Source organism: Cydia strobilella, chromosome 6 (assembly GCF_947568885.1).
Source record: "Cydia strobilella chromosome 6, ilCydStro3.1, whole genome shotgun sequence".
NCBI lineage: Eukaryota > Metazoa > Arthropoda > Insecta > Lepidoptera > Tortricidae > Cydia > Cydia strobilella.
This window is the reverse complement of record NC_086046.1, coordinates 18,880,214-18,903,760: the sequence shown is the minus strand read 5'-3', so window position 1 is coordinate 18,903,760 and position 23,547 is coordinate 18,880,214. Positions and strand designations below refer to the sequence as shown.

Sequence of the window (23,547 nt, the reverse complement as noted above, 5' to 3'; positions counted from 1 at the left end):
ATAGTTACTCTTATATTTTTAAACTTCAATATATTTTCTCTCTTTCATCTGTTTTAGCCCTATGACATTTCTGGTTAGACTATTGACAAAGATAGATATAACTCCGTAATAGATGGATACAGTCTAAGGAAAAAACGTGCCTTGAAAATCACGAAAATTTGATTCTCGATCAGATGGCGCCACTAGTTTTGGCCTACACTCGTCTAGAGGGCGTTGACTGTTTCGTTTGTTATTTATAATTTTAACGCATACCAGTGAAAGAACATGGGTCAAAATCATATAAAAATAATTAATGCAAATAAAAAAATCACATCCATATTTAAATACATTTTATCGTATTTTTATAAATATTTATTTTTAGTTTTAAAGTGTATCGACAGATGGCAGTGAATTTACTGGGGTTACAAAATTTACTATGACAGTACCGCTGTAGTATAAGTTACTCTATGCTATTGAGGACCACTGGAGCATTCTTTGGTTTGGTGCTTCGCGTGTAAATATTATATACTAGGTCGTTTAATGAGAAATCTAGACGTGATAGGTACGATTAACCGGCGTTACAATACAGCCAACTCTCCTCTACAGTGCTTTACTTAAAAACTACGACTTACAAACCAATAGTTAAGTGCCAACGTGTACCTACAATGTAGGTTCGGCACAAGCACACTTTGCTGGCCTAAGCCAGAAACATCGGTAAAAAATATCTTGAATCAGTTAAAAGCGAGTTTCTTATACATTGTGTGTGTTTGAACATGTTTTAACAACAAGTTGAAGTTAATAATATGGAAGTAACTCGAGTTTTCGAATATAAAAAGTTTCCCCTATTACGTGCCGCAGTTGGTGTTTATTTCCCGTTTATTTGCTTTCTTGTTTATTTGTTTATGTTTGATTCACCGACTTGGAACGATTTCATGACTGTTCTTATTTTGTATATTCATTATTCGTACAGTCGCCATGAGAGCGCCCGATATATCGGAGCGCCCGAGGTGCTCACAAATATCTGAACACGCCTCTATTGTCAAGGCGTTAGAGTGCGTGTTCAGATATTTTGAGCACCTCGGGCGCTCTGATATATCTGATGGCGACTGTACACTGAATCAAGAAGATTAGTAAACTTCAGGCGAGGTATTAACAGGCAAGATTTTTAATCCAGCACATTGTAGGTATTTTCGAGCTAAACTAGATAGGTTTAGTAAATTCTATTAAATGTTTTTTTTAAAGTAAAGGTATATTATACATTACTTCTATTACCTAATAATCTATATATAAAGTCCGCTCTATAGGAAATCGAGATCTAGCCTAGCAAACTAACTGACGTCATTCAGATATCGTTTTGCTGTCAAGAATTGGCGTATAAATAATTTTGTGTTTCAAAATTTCTCTATTAATATCAAAATATCAAATCTTTATTTATTAAATATCCATTACATACAGTATATATACAGTGGTACTACGTAAACGAAATTAGTAACTACCTTAAATCTAAAATAGGCCCTTGGGGCATTGCACCAAGGATGCTGGCGGCATTTCCTCGCTGTATCGCAATGCTGATACGTTGTGCGAGGACGCCTGCCAGCTCTTCGGTCACCACTTATGTCAATATTTTTAGACGTCATTAGATTTCGTAAAAAGGAAGGACATTCACCGTAGGGTTTTCGACGATTTTATTAGAGATGTCACGTTGTAAACAGTATAATTTCAACGTACATTAGCCAATGCCTTGCAGGATACGTTACGAGCACTAACTAAACTAGTAAATTGGAGGAACAGCGAGAGTTTCATTACAATCGGTTTAGCCTAATTGAAGCATTGTCGGTTGAATTACGAGTTCACTTGGAGCAATTGACCCGAGATGACCGAGTGTTTTATACTTATATAGAAATGTTTATAAAGGACACACATACAATGCCAATTAATCATTATGTCTAAATGTATGGTACCTTTATTTGGCTGGGAAATTATTTCTAAAATACACGACAATAAGCGACGATGATCTGAAGATTAACTGTTCTTGTAAACTACAATGCATACAAACAAAAAGACTTACTTACAAACACTTAAGTACATTAACCTGCTTTTTTTCGTAATTTGGTTAAAAACTAATAGAAAATAATAAGCGCCTAATATGAATATAATAAAAATACTTGTATATATTTTTGCTGTGAAGAGTCAGTCAAAAATAACAATTATAAAAAGCAAGATTTCTATAAAGGAACTTAAAAATAGTAGATAATCGAAAAATCTTGAAGTGAGTATATCTATGCTTAAATTGCTTTGACGGTAATTTAAATATTGGTTACTGTTGAAATATGATAAAATTTATGAGTAAAATCTTTGCCTTGGAAATAAAACAAAATAACAACAAATGGAAACAAATAGTATTAAACGTGTTTTATCTCAGAAAGCACCACTGTTGAAGACAAATTCCATACAAATAATATTTCAAGCAAAACAATCTTAAAATGTTAGAAAGTAAATCCAGCCACTTTTCACCGAACTACAAGTGTAAGGCGTGTGCACACTACAGGTGATTTGTCTAAAACAAAGCGCAGGTGTGTTTGCGGCTTTAACAAATGTAGTGCCATCACGCTCAGGTGTACAGTTAGAGAAAAAAGAAAAACTTGGGTAGATGAAAACAGTTTGAACAAGTGTAGGAACCATTTTACTGAAGTTATAATTTTAAAAGTAGGCTGTTTGTCCTGACAAGTTCTTTATTATTCATTAGTTTTGTTATATGTGATAAATATAATAAATGCGGAATGGATGAAATGGCGACAGGTAAGGCACAAGTTGCGATCCACGAATGCCTCTTAAACTTAAGCGGTAAATCTACAGGACGATCGTAAGACCTGTTGTAAGGTATGGATCAGAATGCTGGGCGGCGAAAGTTGCGGATGAAAGAACTTGAACGAAGAGTGCATGCAGCGGAAATGAGAATGTTGAGATGGATTTGTCGAATGACGGGAAAGGATCCGATTAAGAATGAGTATAAGGGGAAGTTCGAAAGTAGCACTGGTAACTGGTATGGGCATTAAATGAGGAGGGATGAATGCCATATAGGCAAAAGAATCTTAGGGATGAATGTTGATGAACGGAGAGCGGATGGTAGACCCAAAAAACGATGGATGGATTGTGTGAAAGAGAATATGAGAAAGAAAGGAGTGTGCTGAGGTAACGAAAGATAGAGGAGAATGGAAGAAAAAAACATGTTGTGCCGACCCCACATAACCTGGGGTAAGAGTTTTGTTAGATGTGTGTTTATATTGAAAGTGTGGAATATAAATATGCCTGTAAAATTAGTGGGTAAAGTCGCTTCACGCGGACTGTACTTCGACAAATATATATTATCACTGTAATGTTGAGGCAGCGATTTTATTTTCTTAAAACAAATATAACCGAGTGTACCTACAAAAACAGTAGTTGTATCTTAACTAGAGATCTAGTGGTTTTTCCACATCTGAAAATAGTGTACGTTTCGTATATTTTTTGTAACATGACACTAATTATCTCCTCGCAAAGTTGTAATTTACCAGTATATAAAATTCGTTGGAATATAATAATATAATAAATGTTTTTTTTTTAAGCAGGTACACGTATGAGTCTTGTCTGAGATATATAAATCGATACCATATTGTATTACGAGTGTGTTCACATATTTATGAACCCTTCGATAACTCAGCTGGTCCTAGCGTATTAAAAACTTTGGACAGGCATTGCAATCAATTGATTGCAACCAATATGGGATAGCCACTAACCTTGAGCACACGCCGATGATTTTCGGGGATCCTGGTCCTTCTTCAGCTAGCTAGCACTTCCAGGGCCTTGAGAGGTCGTCACACACGCCTTGTAAACTGATTGTTCGCAAACACCACCGAAATACCGAATTTTGGAAATATTAACACACAGAGGAACATGCGTTGCAGGCCGCGCCCGAGCCGAAGTGCTTGACAGTCAGAGGTGTTGAATCTACCTCCGAATTTGCTCCGAAACGGCATACCCTCATATTAAAAAGATTACAATGCCCGGACAGAGTGTATATATAAGTATATCAATTTCTAAACCACAGATAAAAGATCTTAGTGTGAGTATGAAATAGTCTATGCATGTTAAAAAAACTTTTTTGAAGAAGCTTTCACTAAAAACCGAATAAGATCGTGCCCTATAAAAGGTTAATGAATGTAATCGTAACTAGCATTTATGTTATACGTACTTATACATTAGTAATTAGGTATTTTATTTATATGTAGCAAAACACTCTAGTTAAAAGAGTGATTTGTTTTTATTACGCCGTCCTCTGTAGCGGCAACTTTGTCCAGTTTAAATTGAAATGAAAACTAATTACGAAGTTTAATTAATGCAGTTGCTGTTCTTTTATATCCGCATGTTCAACTTTAAGTTACTTCTGATTATGATGTAGGTAGTTACCAAGTAATGCTAAATCAACCAACCAACCATATGTATAATCAAAAGAGCGACCAAATTTCTAACTCATTTCAGTTTTAATAACAAAACTTCCGCGAGACACAGACATATTAAACATACCCGAGTGACCCGTTATTAATATGTTTAATATGTCATTTCAGTTTTTTTAATAATTACGATGAATTGCCGATCACTATGACTACTTTAGGATTGGTTGATGCATCTTCATATATTTTAGGGAATGCTTCGTCTATTGACTTCATATTTATTTTAAAATTTAACTCAGGCAACAAGCCCCAGAAAATTGTATTCAAAAGGTACCATTAAAAAAGAAGGCATTCTGCCCCTATTTTTTTTTCACGTAATTTCTATTGCATTTCTGTATCGTATTGTTATTTTTCCCTAAAAAGTCCCTCTCTATTCACATTGTTGGGGTCTGATTGATGAAGTCCTTTGGCCCTTTGTAGACAACTTGAGGGTCCGTCTGACCCATCGAGTTAAAAAGCTATACGTTGTTTTTATAAGGTAGGGTGTGATACTTTGAAATAGGGCACTTCTCGAAGTACTTACAATTAAATGCACGGTGACAGCATTTTGAAAGTTTCCAAAAACTGACCCAGTAAAAAATAAATACATAATTATACATATTTGGGAGATTTCTAAGATTTGCGTTTGTAAATATTATACAAAACCTAAGATTTTGAGGATCCTCCTTTCACTACCAGTACTGTAACGTTTATCGCTTTGTTAATTACTTACAGCATGATTCATAAACGCGTTACTAGCCTGAATTAGCTATGAATCGTTTGTCTTTATCTGTCATTTTGACTTATGTATTTGTAAGAAAGGGATAAAACATAATTTAACTAAATCAGGCCCGTAAAGTTTTATGTATAAGGGGGTTTACGCTTTTAAGACTTGTTAAAATTAGAACGGTGGCTGTGTCGATGGCGACAAAAAAGAATCAAGGAACAAAGTATGTATGAACATGGGCAAAGTTGTCTTTTAATAAATAAATAAATATTATAGGACATTTTTACACAAATTGACTAAGCCCCACGGTAAGCTACTTACATAAAACTTACATCAATTTCATTAGTTCGACAAAATGTTAGAGAAAAAAATAACCGATATTTCTCTCAGACCGGTACCTATAATATACATGTCATCCAACGTCCGGTCAAGTGACTACCGGCCTGACGTTTTAATCTGGACCGTTAATTATCTCGATCTGTGGAGGGGAGAGGGGATAGAGGGCGGAAGGGGATGTGATGAAGTGCCCTACACGTTAGATTAGCCATTGTCCGCTAATGATGGATGAAAGGGGGGGTGACGGTATTTTGGGGTTGAGGGGCGGGTTACAAGCGGTAGCGAATCATTTAAAAAGAACGTAGAAATAATTATAAATGGCAGATGCTGCTGGACAGTATCGTTACACATACAAACAGTATTACAGTTAGGTTCGGTAATAGTAACCTAGCTAAAATTGACTAGTCCTATATAATCATTATTAAATGAAATTTATAACATTTTATGATTGTGTAGCATTTACCTATTTTACTTAACAAAAAAAATCTAATTTAAGAAAAATATTCGATGATTTGTTTTTGAATGTTACATTTTTGGCTTAACTTGAAATTTTTTAGGTAAATTTGATGTGCGGAAAGAGAGATGGGTTTTATGGTGCGATAATGGCGCTTGTAACAATATGCTTGACAATAATAGGTTTATTCACAACTTTTTAAGTAAGATTAATTTTGTTACGCGAGTTTTCCACGCCCGGCTTAAATAAACCCGTAGATAACCACAGAAAAATTAAAGTTCACAAAATTTTGAGGTTTCCTGTGTTTAAGCCCTAGGCGTCTCGCCAGCGCTATGGAAAATGGAGTCGTTGCGCCACGGTTGCGCAAACGTTGCGTCGGGCAGCAGCCATAAAGTTGACAAACGCTGACATTCGGGAGACGCTAGGTCTCTTACGCTTGTCGCTTGCACTACTCACGCGCCCGCGGTGCGGGCTCTGGTTAATTCCGGGTTAATCTTGCCTCATTGTCTCTGAAGGTTCCCATTCGAACCAGTGTTTATGTAATTGCATATCAGATACGCCAAACATATTTTTCGTTTGACAGCCAGCTATGACAGTAGATTCAAAATTTTAAAACCGTGACATATACTCGCGAGCAAAGAAACGGAATCACTTCACATGTGTAGCTTCTCCGCTCAATAACTTCTCATTTTCATCTCATCAAACAGCCACATATTTTGCCCTAGGTGTAGAGTTTGTGAAGTAAGGGCTTCTAGAGTTAGGGCGTGTAGAGTTAAAAGCTTGGCTCTACATGAGATCTGATAACTTTTTGACAGTGTGAGCCATATGATCTAGTCATGGCAACATTTTACATAAAAATGGTGGGATACCTATTTTCTAAAAATAGACAAAAGAAGCTCGGAAAAAGTACAGTGATTTTTGTTTTTAAAACATTTTCCTAAGCTATATTGTATAGGCAATTGAAATTGTCCTTAAGATCTTAATTGGGGTCCGAAAAAGGGAGACACAATAAAGCCGTCCGTAGACAAATGGAGACAATGGGACAATGGGACGTTGTAGTGGAGAATCGTGGTGCGAGCTCGGATTTGGACTACTGTTTTTATGGTATATGGTTGTTATGGTGCCTGCAATACGGCCACATCTCAAACCCCCAACGCTTTTTGCGTCGGGGGTTACACACCAACTTTTCGAGAAAACGCGTGTCAAAGTTCTGACAGTTGAATGTGCATCAGTCTAAATGGTCAAGCTTCTTTCATTTTTTTTGGGTGAACTTCCAGCATAATTTTACAAATCAATTTTTTATATAGGTACATTAATCGAGCGATGCAAAGGACTCCGTTTCAGCTTGCTGTCGTATTACTACTCTACAGGTCGCTGGTTCGAAAATTACGTACGTGTCATTACTCTCTGGACATTGACCGAGATGCCGAGTAGAGTTCCTTCTCAGGAATGTTCCAATTGTGTAAATTATTTGATTAGATGAATCTGCTCACAGGGCCACTAGAACAAAGTTAGAAATCACATCAAGTCTGTACGCGCACAACGATCGTTCGCTGACACGCTGACAGGGGCAGGGCACGAATTTATCGCGAGCGTGAAAAATGATGCAGCCTTGTTGACAACCCTGGAAATACGGATAGATTGAGACAATGCAAGCTATAGGGGAAACATTGTCTTAGCGCCACTTGCACCATTCCACTAACCCGGGGTTACCCGATTAAACCTGGAGTTACCATGTTTACTAGTACAATTTGACACTGGGTTTAATGGGATGGTGCAAGTGGGCCTTACAGTTACAAATAAGGTACCTGCAATAAAGAAGGCCCATCGTTGTTTTTTATGTTTGTTTTTCTTATGTTTAATATAAACTTGCAGTTATGTCTATGGTACCTACTAGCGAACATGAATGCAAAATTGGAACCCATTCACACTTATAAAAGTATGAAATTTTGAAAGTAGGCAAGCTTAAGAACCGGGCCTTATTTTGCGCAGGGTACTCTACTCTTTATTGCACAAATAATACATATAGCAAGTAGAAATAGACGAAAACAACAGGCGGTATTTTCGCTTAAAATAAAATACAAATTAGAAGCCTTAAATCCTTTTTTGTACTCCTTAAGTAAGGTTAATCAGGCTATAAGTACTTACTCGCATTAGGCTGAAGGACAAAGTTTCAGAACAATCTAGCTAGTCGTTTTAAAATGAGAGCGGAACTACGTTTGTATGGAGAAGCGAGCTTGCCGGAGACCCTTAAGAAGTTTTACTTCTACCTATTAAATTCACTTTATGCAGTAAAACGCGTATATCACCCAAAACTATACCAATTGAAATTTATGTTCTAATTATATAGGTATTAGTTATAATAAACATATTATATCTAACAATATCTTATTTTCCGGCCGCGTGGTGATACGTGATTGATTAAGTTTGAACAAATCCGCTGCAGATAGCATTAGGCGATCATTAGCTCCCTCTGACATTGACAGCGAGCGATGGTGGCCAAAGCCTTAAAAATGCGCTTTGCGGGCCCCGTCGCTAATGAGGATGTTGTTTCAAGTTTCTCCTATACGATCTGGATAAAATCAGAATGTAGGTAGATAATAGGTATTGTTTAATATAAAAAAATATATATTTAGATTAGATAGATAGATTAGAGTAACAAGTTAGGTAATGACATAGAAACAGTGAGCCAATTACAAGTTCCCACAGATAGAAACTGCGTAAAGTACTGTCCGCGCGCCAATTCCGTGCATTCGGAGGTCGAGGAAGTGGGGGGTGGGGTGGGGGGTGCACCGCGCCCGTACTTACGTACAAAATGACACCACTCGGTCATGACGCCCAACATTCCTAACATTCCTCAGCCGTGCACGGAATTCGCGCGCGGACAGTACTTACATGGCGTGCGAAATTTAACAGTTTTTTGACAAGTTTTCAGAGATAATAAAATATGACATTGATGCATCAAGGCGGTTTGTTTACAGAGGACCTACCGGGAAACGCGAATCCGAAATTTCGCTATCTCTCTTTATCGCTCGTATAAGTCGTATATGCAAGAGTGACTGAGATGTTAGATAACTAAATTTCGATTTTCTTGTGTCGCGATAGACTCAGATTGTGGTATAGTGGCGCGAAGTTTCGCGTAATACCTATTCCCTATTGGTTTAAACAGTGAACGAGTAGAACAAAAGAGAAAAAAAAACACGATATAAATACATAAGTGGGAGAAGTCTTGGCTCATTAGTTTACGTATAGCATTTTCGCTACATACCGGGAACCCATATAATCGGCTACGGCGTAGCGCTACGACCGTAGCTGAGCGGTAAATGTGTTAAAAGTCACTTATCTCAAGCTGTTGCTAAAGAAACTGCGCGGTGATTTTTTAGGAGGTATCAGTTTTGACACTTAAACAACATAATAGAATGGAGCCAAACAGCCAAGCTTTTAACCAGTCCGTGACTGACCATAATACATTTATACCAACCCTCTCAGTTAAACGGTAGACCTGTAGTTACTTCTGTTGCTGACTGTACTTATTATTTGGCTGCTGCACACAAAAAATCACCTACATCGCCCCACCTACTTTTTGCTTCAAACTACCTCTTCACCAGAAAACGAATCATTTTTTTAAAATTCGAAGGCAACCGAACGCGACAGGCCGTATGTTCCAAACCGTCCGGTAAAAACAAAAGAAACTGTTCCATAACTCTCTTTCCATCGTAATTCCTTTTAATTATATAGTTGAAAATTGAACATTATGCTATTGAGTCAAGGTTGTTTTTTGAACGATGCAGTTGATTGATATGTGAGGTTTTGAAAGCAATTGCATGAAACGCCCAGTTAAAAGTCTGTAAGCGGCAACGACACTCCACAGGACGGATAGGCGACTGTATTACTAGCGCGTCCCGAGCTCATCACTCACCTCAGACCAACCAGTGCCACAGATTATATAATCCCAAAGATAGATATAACTCCGTAATAGATGGATACAGTCTAAGGAAAAAACGTGCCTCGAAAATCAAGAAAATTTGATTCTCGTTCAGAGGGCGCTACTAGCTTTGGCCTACAGTCGTATAGATGGCGTTGACGGTTTCGTTTGTTATTTAACAATTTTAACGCATATCAGTGAAAGAACATGGGTCAAAATCATAAAAATAATTAATGCAAATAAAAAAAATCATTTATCCATATTTAAATAAATTTTATCGTATTTTTATAAATATTTATTTTTAGTTTTAAAGTGACAGATGGCAATGAATTTACTGGGGTTACAAAATTTACTATGACAGTACCGCTCTAGTATAAGTTACTCTATGATAATCCAGTGCGGAGTGAGTCGTGAAAACTATACGTACCTACCTACTTTACTGGCAAAAGAATTGAATTGAGGAAATAGAACTTAAAGCGTAATGTGCGAAGATTAGTAAACGGCAGTTGGCGCGGCTAAGAAAATGTTTTAGACATTCTTCATGTGAGACAATTAGTTTGCAAGCTATGAAATTGCACGGAGCCTGTGTGGACGCGTTTGAACGCGGCGTTCCCGCTCACGTTTGTTTTTTAAAGTGTACTTCAAATTTGCCAACGGTTTTGAGCCTATGTCGCGGTGGTTTTTCTTTGCGTAAATATTTTAGTTGGATTTACGTGGAAGTGAGATTGGAGGATGTCTGGCAGTGAGTAGTGAAATAGACTTCCGTGGACCGTGTGATTCGCTATTTATATTACTAATGTGCCGTCGGTCGATGGAGTCTCCAAAATTTGCGAAATTTCTTCATGGAAAAATTCCGGAATACATTTTACCATTTTCTTATTACACGTGTTTGGGGATCGACAATATCCATTTTCATAACAAGTTTTCTTTGTAATTTTCCTGAAATTTCTGAGAACTTGCCAACTTTTAGGAAACTTCCCGCTACATTTGTATTAATAATAAACCCAAAAAGGATTTGTACACCACTTTGATATGTTAGGAATATAAGAGTTTGTGCTTATGCTCATCATCAATACTTCTGTGCCACTTTAATTACCGAATCAAATTAAAATAGAAAAGAAGATTACAAACCAAAAATTATTTAGAAAAAAATGATGTTTTTTATATTGTTTTTCTCCTGGACTGTTTTAAAATTTTAACATTTTAACCTTTTGGACGCCAATGACGGATATATCGGCACCGCAGGTGGAATGCCAAAAACTGATTAATCGGTCACAGACCACAGAGCAACAAAGACCTACGTGCATGTGCATAAAGTTAAATTTTCAGCTTTGACACTTCGGTGACGTGGCGTCCGAGTGACAGCTTTTGTGATTGACACGGCATATAATGTGAAAAATTGCGAAAACCTTAAACTTTTAGTTACATCATAATTATAATAAAAATATTTTTAATAATTTTAAACTTACTACCCCTTTCCTCATAAACGCGTAGAGGTATTCAATTGAAATTCATATCAAAAAATATGACTCGATTGTCGTGATGGGTGAACTTTTACTTATATACCTACAGGTTTGTACGAAACCCTCGGTGCGCGAGTCCGACTCGCGCTTGGCCGGTTTTTTCTTCTTCATATGTATTAAGCAAAACATAGGTATAATGTGAAACAAAGTGACACAAGACTAGTTCCAAGTTCCAATAACCAGCTCAATAAATAAACTATTCCCCTCAAATCTTTATGGGTAATTTGCCAAATATGAGGGGGGGGGGGGGGGGGTTAAAATGGAACATGCAGTTCCGATGTAGGCCGTTCGTTTCGCGATCATTCCGCATTGATTCACCCCCTTCGGAAGTGATGTCGTGATATTTTAGCTAAGACTACCTCCGAAAGATTCCGCATTATACCTAGGATGCTTACAGAGACTCGCAGTCGGGTCAAACACATTTTGAAATAAAATTATTATTATTAAAAAACCCGACTGCTTTAAAAAAAACCGGCCAAGTGCGAGTCGGACTCGCCCACCGAGGGTTCCGTACTTTTTAGTATTTGTTGTTATAGCGGCAACAGAAATACATCATCTGTGAAAATGTCAACTGTCTAGCTATCACGGTTCATGAGATACAGCCTGGTGACAGACAGACAGACGGACAGCGGAGTCTTAGTAATAGGGTCCCGTTTTTACCCTTTGGGTACTGTTGGGGATAGGGTCTCGCCGCGGCGAAATGATGAACACGGTAGAACTTTTAACAGCTTATATTTCGAAAACGACACACAAAGTACACGAACAGAGAATTCAAAAATGACAATTGTGTGTACGTGCGCGCGCGCGGATAGCATGGACCGACTGAATCGTCATACAGCGCACATACAAACCAGAATGGCGGCTCGCGGCCACCGTTAAAACTACCCTTAAGTTTAGGTTTCTTAATCTACCTAGTTATATATTAACACAGCATTTAGCAATACGAAATAATAAAATATGAGCACGTCGCTAACAGGTACGGAACCCTAAAAATGAACTAAAAAAAAGGAAAAACAATTTTAGACTTTTTAGTGTGAGTTACATATATTTTTGAAATGTTCATTTGCGGGCGCCATTTTCAAAATTTATATAGCCTATGTTACTACCACAAATCAAAAACCATCCAGCCGTAGGCTGTAGGACAATACAATAAAAGTTAAGAAATGTGGACGACGCACCTTTTTTTTTTTTTTTTTTTTTTTTTTTTTTTTTTTTTTTTTTTTTTTTTTTTTTTTTTTTTTTTTTTTTTTTTTTTTTGTTCAACTGGGACTATCCGGACTATCTATACTATCCGGTTCGAAGGACCACAATGTAAATTATAGGCGCACTAGTTCATGACAGTATAGGTGTTTATTCTGTGAAATCTAGGAGAATACTAAACAAAATCAGAATATAAAAAGGAACATAAAACTACAAAAAACAATACAATTCAAAAATATAGAAAAAGTATAAAAAGTAAACATGTAAAAAGGTGCGTCGTCCACAACTACTTTGTTACATATAGTAACCCGTTATTCTTATTTGAGTCTCAAGTACTGAAAAAACGTATCCCGCGTAGAGTTGTGCCATTACCGGTAACATTCCCCATTTTGTATGGGAAAATTTCTCGCTCGGTAACATTCCCCATACAAAATGGGTAATGTTACCGGGAACGGCACAACTCTAATCCCGCGTAAGGGTGCAGCGTAAATTATAGCTTTAGATTGCCTTAATTTTGCTATGTCTACATAGAAAATGCGAACGAGTTCAGCATACTATAAGAAGTGTTATATGTATGACTAGACCTGGTGTGATGATTGCAAGAATAGTACATTTCGATGCTAGTGCGGAAAGTATGTCATTACGAGCCGTAGGCGAGTGGCAAGGCTCGGGACGAGTGAAGAATGACATTTCCGCACGTGTATCGAACGACGTTTTTTTAATACAGTTGCGACAAAATAATAAAAACAAGTAAGGAATAAAAACTTTGGAAACTTAAAACATGCTTGCAGTAAGAAAAGACGCCTCTTCTTTGACAGGCGTTTCGGCAGCTATTCCTACCTCTACCTTCCATAGCTATTCCGTTCCATGCAGACAACTTATTAAGAACGGTTTTTCAATATTCAATATTAAAAAATAAACGTGTTATACACATGCTACATGAGTATCGGTCATACGCGGACGCATTTGAAAAGGGCGGTATAATACCTTAGTGGCTCTCTTATACTAAAATTGGGAGAGACAATGAATGGTGATCACAAGTTTTATGAGCCATCTAGTAGGTGTGTATTATGTGTATCCTACCCTTCTTAAATGATTCATAAAGAAAGGCTTAAGTGACATATTTTTCGTATTCACATACTTCGTTTTGGGATAGTATATTGGTATTGTTTATGCAGTGGCGCCAAGATTCTTGGCAAGGAATTGTTAGGACATTATAATAATTGTCAAATATTTTAAGGAATCAAGGTATTGGCTATGAAAAATGAGTGAAAGATGGAAACAACTGATTGAATGGTGATTATTTTACATTGTCATATTATAACATTATTTGACTAATCCAATTAAAATCAATAGATTATAATTAATTCGTTAATACGCTTTTATCAGTGGACAGTGGACAAGAATTACTAACGTAATTAAAGTTATTATAGTATTACTTACTTCCTACTTATATTTCTTGGGTATTTCTGCAGTGGCACCTGTACCCTCACCATGAGTTTTACGCGGCCTTAAACGCTAGCGACTGTGTCAACTCAAACGCAGTGCATCTCAGTTGCACCAATGTCAGTACGAGGAAGATGCATTTGAGTTTACGCATCAATCGCTAGTGAATATGTAAGTGTCAAACTCGTGGTAAGGATAGGTATAGGTACTTATTGACTACCGTACCTACTACCTACGTTGCTCTTTTGCTTGAAAACTCCGTAAGTAGGTAATTATCTTTAACTAGACTTATATTAACTGGGATATGGACCGTGATTACCTTTTGTATTGTCCCGGTCAATATAAGTCTAAGGAGAGACTTCGCCTCCTTGTGTGAGTTCTATCGCTTGTACAATGGGCTGTGCTCTGAAGAATTGTTTGACATGATGCCAATGGCCGCTTTCTATCACCGCACCGCTCGTTGTCGGCAGGGTGTTCATCCTCACACCCTAAAACCTAAACGCTTCGGCTGTGGAATGATCTCCCGAGGTTTTCCCGAGGGGCTACAGTATGGGGATGGGGTTCTTCAAAAAAGGAGTGTACAGGTTTTTAAAGGGTCGGCAACGCGCATGTAATATCTCTGGTGTTGCAGGCGTCCATAGGCTACGGTAACTGCTTACCATCAGGCGGGCCGTATGCTTGATTGCCACCGACGTGGTATAAAAAATAGTCTAGTGAAACTAACCGTGAATCATTCAAAACTGTTATATTATCCTTAACTTCGCAAGTCCCTTGGGAGTTTCAATTTAGATGAAAAAATATACGAACAAACAACTCCATTTGTCTTCCGAGTACAAAAAATACAATCCGACTCATTTGACTAATGCTGGATAATTAATGCGGAATCAAAATCACTTTTCCGCATCCTTAGAGTGCAGTTTGGTATGATTAAATCACAGTTGAGTTCAGTTTGGTGTGATTTAATCATGATTAATGTGGTGGGGTGTCTTTGTCTGAAAGAACTCTTTCGGAAAACTTTGATGTATTACAGAGTGATTTGATAATAGGGAAATCGTGTGAGAAATTAAATCGTTAGGATCTGGTGTCTTCCTGAAAAAATTATGCTTTTTCAGAGACAACCAACTGTTCGGAAGTTACTTAATACTTATGACTTGGCACCTTGGAATACACGGAGACTTATTCCGCTGGATAAAGTCATATATAGAGAATCGGAGCCAATGTGTTGTTCTAGCAGGTTACGCCTCTCAATGGAAGTCTATTAGTTCCGGAGTACCACAGGGATCTCATTTAGGCCCTTTACTGTTTACGCTTTTTATTAATGACATAGATAAATATATTAAAAACTCGAAAGTGCTGCTCTACGCAGATGATACAAAAATTTATAAGATTATCAATTCTGTTGAAGATTATTATTTGCTCCAAGATGATTTGAAAAATTTTGAGACATTTTGTACTAAAAATAATTTATTTTTAAACTTGAATAAATGTTGTGTCATCAGTTTTTCTAAGAAAAAACATAATGTTAACTATAATTTCACATTAGGCAACAATAATCTGAGTAGAGTAACACAAATCCGCGATCTTGGAGTTATTATGGACTCAAAACTAACGTTTATACCTCATTTAGAATCGGTTATAAAAAGGGCGTACAAACAACTAGGTTTCATTTTACGGGTGGGAAAGCCATTTAAAAATAGTGTCACTTACAAAATCCTTTTTAACAGTTTTGTTCGCAGCCACCTAGAATTTGCCTGCGCAGTATGGAAACCCTATCATAATGTTCATATTGAAAGAGTGGAGCGAATACAAAAAAAGTTTGTTAGAACCCTCGATTTTAGAACTGGTCATACTCACCTTAACTATAACGAGTCGCTGATACATCATAAGGTCCAAACTCTCGCTAGTCGACGAGACTGTGTAGATTCTGTCCTACTTTTCAAAATTATGAACAATGTATTAGATGTCCCCTCACTACTACATCAAATACGTTTGAGAGTTCCTCGTAGACGTCAGCGCCACTGTCAGAAGAAAAAAATGTTTTCCATTCCCTATAGTAGAACATGCTATGCACGAAATGTATTTATAAGACGTGTTTGTAAACTTTTTAACGAAAATGAAAAACTTAATAATTTGGATTTGTTTAACTGTTCCATTAATTCATTAAAATGTGTTTTTCGGTAGTTAATTAATTATGTAAATTTTTCTTATGTATACTTATGTCACTTTCCGGAAATCATGTCATTACTTATTAATTCCTACATTACTTATTAACTTTATTACCTGTACCTACTCATGGGTCGATTCACGAGAATCGGCGAGGATTTTCTTTTAGATATAATTTACAGTTTCAGTACAAATCTTCCGCCGGCTCTCGTGAGTTTTACCTATACCTACCTTCAAACTATTACTACCTAGTACCTACCTACTTTATGTTTTTGTTGTTTTATAGACTGCAATTTATATACAATAATGAAACTCCAGGTCTTAATTTAAGAAATATTTGTAAACTTGTTTGTAAACGACTGTTTGTTTCTTAAATAAAATAAATAAATTAAAAAAATTAAATGATGAATAAAATCATTTCAGGTTGATAATAGAATAATTTGATAGGATGTTTTTAGTTTAGGGTATTGTAGGATTACGTTTTTTTAAATATATTTTAGTGTGTAGCTACCGGTAGGTCGCATAACCTCCTCCTTTTTGCAGTCGGTTATAATATGTGCATTTTTTAAAGATAGCTTTAATGATAATTGTAGAACTCCTAAATGTTTGATAAATGTACATATATCATGCCTTTACTTTACACATTTTAAGTCTAAATAAGTCTGTGTGTGATTAAAGCGCAGATGTAAACAATTGCTTAAAAAATGTTAGGCGCTTTCAAAAAATTTGCGCTATGCTATGAATAACCTATACTATTATTAGTTCTCAGCTGAGATACGATAACATGATATCAATCTAAAAATTAAATAAATCGAATCAATCGTAAAAAAATCATCATTCGCTTGCCCTTATCCCATTCATTTGGGGTCGGCGCAGCATGTCTTTTTCTTCCATACCTCTCTCTCGCCCGTCATCTCATCACTCACTCGCATTCGTTTCATATCATCTCTCACACAGTCCATCCACCTCGTAAAAAATCTCGTTTTAGTAATCGTAAAAAAATGACAACGGTAATTATGTATCTATTTGTACAACAATTAAACTGAAGGGTACACGGAAAGAACATGTCTAGTCACTTTTTTCGGAAAATGAGATTTTTATTTCAAAATGTAGAGCTCTTAACAGGGACCGGACAACCCTTTCCGCGATAAAACCCTTTCAATGGGCGACACTTAAACACGGCTAACACATTGAAAGACTTTCCCTTTTAAACTGCAAGCCCATTCATACCCTTACCTTTGACTAACCCTTATTGAAAAGCTAACCAAATATAAGGCTAGCCCTTAATAAGGGTTACCCTTATCTTTAAGCGCTTTTTATAAAGGTTTCCCTTTGCGTGAAAGAGACAGGATTAGTATATATCTACGGTAGTGTATGAAAAGGAAAGAAAATACGTGCCTAGTCAAAGAACGCCGCCGTCGCCGCCGACGATCGCTCGGATTCGAAGTAATGTGTGCTTTATGAACAAGGTAGACGACTTAAATTAGCACGCTTATATGCTAAAAGGGAAGCCCTTTATAAGGCTAACCCTTATAAGCAATATGCAAGGTGTTGGTGAGCGGATGATAAGGGTTTTGTAAGGGTATTTGGGCTACCGATTACTCAAATGTGGTAGCTTTACATAAGGGTTTTTAAAACCAAAACAAAGGGTTTCGTCTGGCAAAGGGTATGGTGAGTTAAGCTTTATGCAATACCCTTATAAAACCCCGATAAGGGATAGCGGGCCGGTCCCTGGCTCTTAATGAACTATTAGTTATACCTTTTGCTACCACTGTATAATATATGTAACACAATTTTTTTTTAGTTAAAAAAGACCAGCCCGCGCAGCATGGTTTCCCCTATCACTAAGTCCGTCACTTTCGCACTCACATACTTGTTAGAACGTGACAGGCATGGTGATAAGCGTACCGTGCTACGACTCCTGGTCACGGAATTGCAAATTTTAAAACCTCGATTACTCAAAATGTTACTAAAGTGACTAGACATGTTCTTTCCGTGTACCCTTCAACTGTAGTAGCTACACTTTTGAACGCAAACTATTGCGATATATCTCTATTCGAAAAAGCAATCCAGGATGGCAGATATTTTATGGCTCCTCTGTGTACTATGGGCGATTATACTGGCTAAGATGGGCCAGCATGTAGAAGAGGGTAGTGGTGTCGGATGGCTTATGGCGCAGCGGGAAGGCGACGGGATGGCCACGGTGTCGGTTTTTCGTCCGCACATCAAAGCTAGTGGGCCAGCGATGGTGCGTACGTAGTGCGTGCTCTCAACCATCGCATGGCCATCTCGCTGGTCCAGCGCTGGGCTATCGTGTAGAGGAACCATAACCATCGCATGGCCATCTCGCTGGTCCAGCGCTGGGCCCTCGTATAGAGGAACCATAACCATCGCATGGCCATCTCGCTGGTCCAGCGCTGGGCCATCGTGTAGAGGAACCATAACCATCGCATGGCCATCGTGTAGAGGAGCCATTAGATCCGTTACTATTTATGCAGACTGTACTACAAAGCTTTTAAGTATACATATACCAAATAAAGGTAGCATTACAAATGGCAATACATTATCTTGTAAATGAAAACGCGCATATTTCAACCGTGGAACAACAGAGGGCGCCGGGGTCGCATTTCCGGCTAATGGCGCTGGATATACGACGTCACTTCCGGTGGGTGCTGGACAAGTAAAAGCGACGCCTATTTGTTAATGGCATTATCTTTCTAATTTTAAGTTAGTTTAGTTAAGAATTTCGTTTTATTTTGGTAATTTGATTAAGTGTCAATAATGATTATTCGGCAACTGGACGAATCCTGCATTTAATCGGGAAATTAACTCCATTTCGGAGATAATTAATAATTTAATTTTACCTGATAAGGCCCCTACGAGCGTGTACACTTGCCTTAGGGCCTGTTTACATATTGATTAGTGTTTAGTACGAGTTTATACATTTTTAAACGTAATTATCTATCTCGGACGATCGATGTTTCGAAATGACATTGATATGTCACAGTTTTCAATTGTCTGGTCGAGTTAAATGTAATGCCCGAGTTACAGTGCGGCATAAAATAGTAGAAAATATGATAAATTATACCATTTTTATTCTTCAGCGCATTCCTTTTTTAATTACTTTGTAAGTATTCATCTAAAAAAAAACCTGTGGGAAACTAGGTTTAATTAAATATCATCGCAGTGTAAAATATTAAAAAAAAAACACTTTACCCCTCGGTTCAGCTCTATGGATGACTGGTAGAGGATTTAGGCATTAAATCCGCCATTTGTATTTTGTTTTTGTATTGTGTGCAAAGTTTAAATAAACGTACTGTAATATTATCGTAGTTTATATTTCACTTTCAAAAAGAGGTCAACCGTGCACCGTGCCCATTTAAATATGAGAGAGGCTAAAACAATAAATCGGCGAATAAATGCAGCCAGGACATTAAGCCCGGGAATGGCCTTTCAAACTCCTAATTATGGCCCAGTCGTTAATTTTGAAATCAAGAAAATTCCCGTAAGTTACTGCTTTGGGGGGAGAAAGTTACAGTAGAACCAATTTTAACGGGACTGCGATTTGACTGTTGGCCTAGGCTCCTTTCTAGGTAATGCAGGGACGCCTAAGTGGTTTTTTAATAAAGATTTGTTATTCAAACATATGTACAATGATTTATTTCGAATTTAAAAATGCATTACAGTATCAATAATTGTGTACCAAGTACCAACTTGCCTTTCAGCGGATTGTGTATAATTGTTATTGGTTGCTGTCGGCGTTATTTCCATTCGTCGCCGATTTTCGATTTGCGGAGGCAATCGGCCGTCACTTTGGAAGAAAAAAAAAAGCATATTTTTACGACACCACTTGTTGGGTAATAATAATATCCAATAAATAAGTTAGTTTCACTTTCGGGAGCTGAAAATAGAATGTATGATAAATAATTATACTACAACTTTTATATTTCCATCCTACTGTTACTTTGCGTTTTATGCTTTTCGCCCAGGGAGAAACAATAAAAAAACAAAATGGCGTCTTTTAATGAGCAATTTTGTGAGTAAACGGGCTCAATGAACGCTCTGTGTTTTCTTTTTGTAGCTTTTCTTTGAGTTTGCGATTTTTACTGCGATCCTGGTTGGTGTTAAAGTCCCGCCATGTAACTTAACATCGTTAGTTTTTTTAAATTCCACACCTAGGGTGGTAGTTTTGTCATTCATAAGTGCATATGCAAAGATTTTCATTTTGCTAGACTTATATTGACCGGGATATGGACCATGATTACGTTTTGTGTTGTTTTCGAGCTCGAGTTTTGTATAAGTCTAGTGAAACTAACCGTGAATCATTCAAAACTGTTATTTTCATTTTGATTTTCATTGTTTCAGGAACTGCTGGAAAGGCGGATTAAACAGCTGGAGGGCCAGCTAGAAGAAGAGAAGTCGCGGACACAGCGCGAACGGATGACCGTCACCAAGCTCCAGAACAAGCTGATTAAGGTACGTGCTAGAATATTCTTTCATCGTAACTTTCATTACATTTAACATTCGCGGGCACCGACTGTGTATGACGCCAAGCAGAGATACTCTAAAATAAATCTGAATATGAATGCCCAACGGTACCTACGCTGATGTTCGCAGCTCGAGGCGGTGATTTATTCCATTTTTCTCTTTCAAAAATTGTTATTTTCTTGTCATATTGCTTTGCTTTCTAAATCTAGTAGTTAGGGTTCTAACATTTTAAAATACCTTTTTGATTAAGTATTTTGCGTATCACAACTGCTCCTGCAAGCAATTAATTTCATAAATTCCATGTTTTACCAAATGAAATTAATTTTAACCGAAAACGTGCTCAAAATCCGCTTATTTCCCAATAATAATAGCAACTAAGCACATTCAAAATCCTACTTAACTTCTCTGAAATAGGGTTTAAAATTCAAAAGCTATGTAAAGATAACCTGTCACCTAGTTTACAGTACATTGTCATTGATTGAAGGGTTAAAACGAAGCCCGAAGGTTCTGATTGAATTTTTCGTTTGCTCCACTGCATCTTGGGGGGAATAATCTTTAGTTAAATATTACCTCGGAGATAGAAACAATTATAAGGAGGCTTTACAATGGCTGTTTTATTTCTATGGATACCTGCTTCGTTAAGGCGAAGTAGTGGTTTTGATAACCGAGGACTGTAATTGTAACTTATTTACTTTTAGATTGTATGAACAACTAAAAACACCAAAAAGGAGTTGGAAAAATTAAATATACATTTACAAAATATAATACAGGTATTGGGAGTATAAGAGAGTGGATGTATTGACTGAAAATAAAATACTGTATCTATATGTATGAGTATCACAGTCTCACGTCTCACCGTAAGAAAAGTTATATGTAGGCTGACGTTTTTATAAAATGTTCGTCATAGTTTTATCATAAGAAAACGCAGTGATTTTACAACACCAAAAACCACGTCAGAATGTCTCGACTTTTGCACCTTTTAGCAAATTGTCTGCTACTTACACAACTTTATAGACAACATAAGACTTGCTCTATAGAATAGACAATTAAAATCTATAATAGAAAAACAAATGTAAGTACGAGTAATAAGGTAAAATTCAGCCTTGGCCTTAACAGAGGTTGTCAATATTTGGCTTCTGTTAATTAAGCTCCCTCGCGATGGTTTAATCAGACCCGGAAACAGATGGATTGCCGATGTAGATCCGGCAATTTATAGGCCCTTGAAATAACTCATATTTATAACATATAAATGTGATCAGAAATTGTACATAAGGTCATATAATTTTATAGTATGCTTAATTCGTTCGCGACATTCTAGTAGACATCACAAAGTTAGGATATCTAAAGCTAATTTTTACGCTGCACCCGTAAGTCAAGATACATAGATAGATAGTTAGATAGATAGATATTTTCTTTAAAAATGTCTTTGTAGTTTTACATGCATGTAAAATGTATAATTTTTGGTGCAATAAAGAATATACTTACTAACTTACATCAGTACTTGAGACTCAAATAAGAAAAACGGGATATAAGTATGTACAGTGAGCTGCGAAGTTGCATGGAGAATCCTCGGCGCCTTGCCTACTTTTCACGTTTTCGCTGGCGCCACTTGAAGGGTTAAATTATAAATGTACGCCAATGGCTAACCATAATTTACTTTTCAGAATTAAATCACTCTTAATACATGTTTCAAGTTACACCACAGTGAAATGGATCCCAATAACCGTCATAAAATATTGGATACCTTCCCTGCGCAATCAATGTTCAATTAAAGGGGGTTTGTGAAATTCAACACATTTTCCACCAGGCACCCTAAAAACGAAATAATCCGACCTGCCCATGTATTGGCCTGGGAGTCGATTCGACTTGTTCAAGTAACAGATGGTGACATGGAAAAATTGCCTTTCAACTTTTAACCGTGACCAAAGGATAAATAATAGTAATACTTAGGTACAGAAAATTCACTCTCTAACGACGGCCGGTTTTGTATTACTTTAGATGATCGCGTTTGTCCAAATATTTTTTCTTATTTCTCTGACAGCTGCACGCGCAACTCAAACGATCATGCTCGTATGTATGTATGTCACTTTATTGCACATAAACATGTTTAGGTACACAAAAAAGACAAAACAAAGTAAAAGATGTGCCTACCTAAGTATATGTACAAAGGCGACATTATCCGCAAAGGGATCAATACAATACAATACAATCATTTATTAATAAAATTAAAATTTTACACGTCATAGCAATTTACAATGCTATTCTAAATTACATTATTATTCACATACATTAAATTATTAAAATTACAATGCATTATTATAAATTCGGTACACAATTGTTAACCAAATGTTTATTATATATAATATTATAATGTTTTAAATATGCAGGACTCATGTGACATTCTATTCCTATCAGAAGAATTCGTTTAACGAGTAGAAGGCAGCAGAGACTAGGTATTTTTTAAGTTTGAGTACGAAAGAATTGTAGCTATTCGCAGTTTTTATGTCTTCAGAGACTCGGTTATAGATTTTAGGGCCAATTGTGTGCAGACATTTTTTAGATTTAGCTAGCCGTGTGCGGGGTGGACGAAGTTCATGGCGGTGCCTTAAGTTGTATTTGGGTTCCGCAGCGTAAGACTGGAACTGTTCGTAATTAAACCTTACCTGTTTAGCTACCTCTAGGATATAAAGGCAGGGTAGTGTTAGTATTTTGTTACTAGTGAACAGTTCTTTGGCAGGGTGGTCCCATTTGACACCGGCGACTACACGAATTGCGCGCTTCTGTAGTTTGAAGACTCTCTCGCGCTCCGCGGCGTCACCCCATAGGTCTATGCCATA

General features: G+C 37.0%; 1 protein-coding gene across 4 annotated transcripts in view; it reads left to right on the top strand.

Moving 5' to 3' along the window:
* Window positions 1-23,547, top strand: part of LOC134742211 (uncharacterized) — a 547,188-nt gene that overhangs the window by 177,276 nt on the left and 346,365 nt on the right. For all 4 annotated transcript variants that reach the window (XM_063675216.1, XM_063675217.1, XM_063675215.1 and 1 more), the window contains exon 3: window positions 20,588-20,698. In XM_063675216.1, the coding sequence (XP_063531286.1) occupies window positions 20,588-20,698 (111 nt within the window). The remainder of the gene's footprint in view (window positions 1-20,587; window positions 20,699-23,547) is intronic.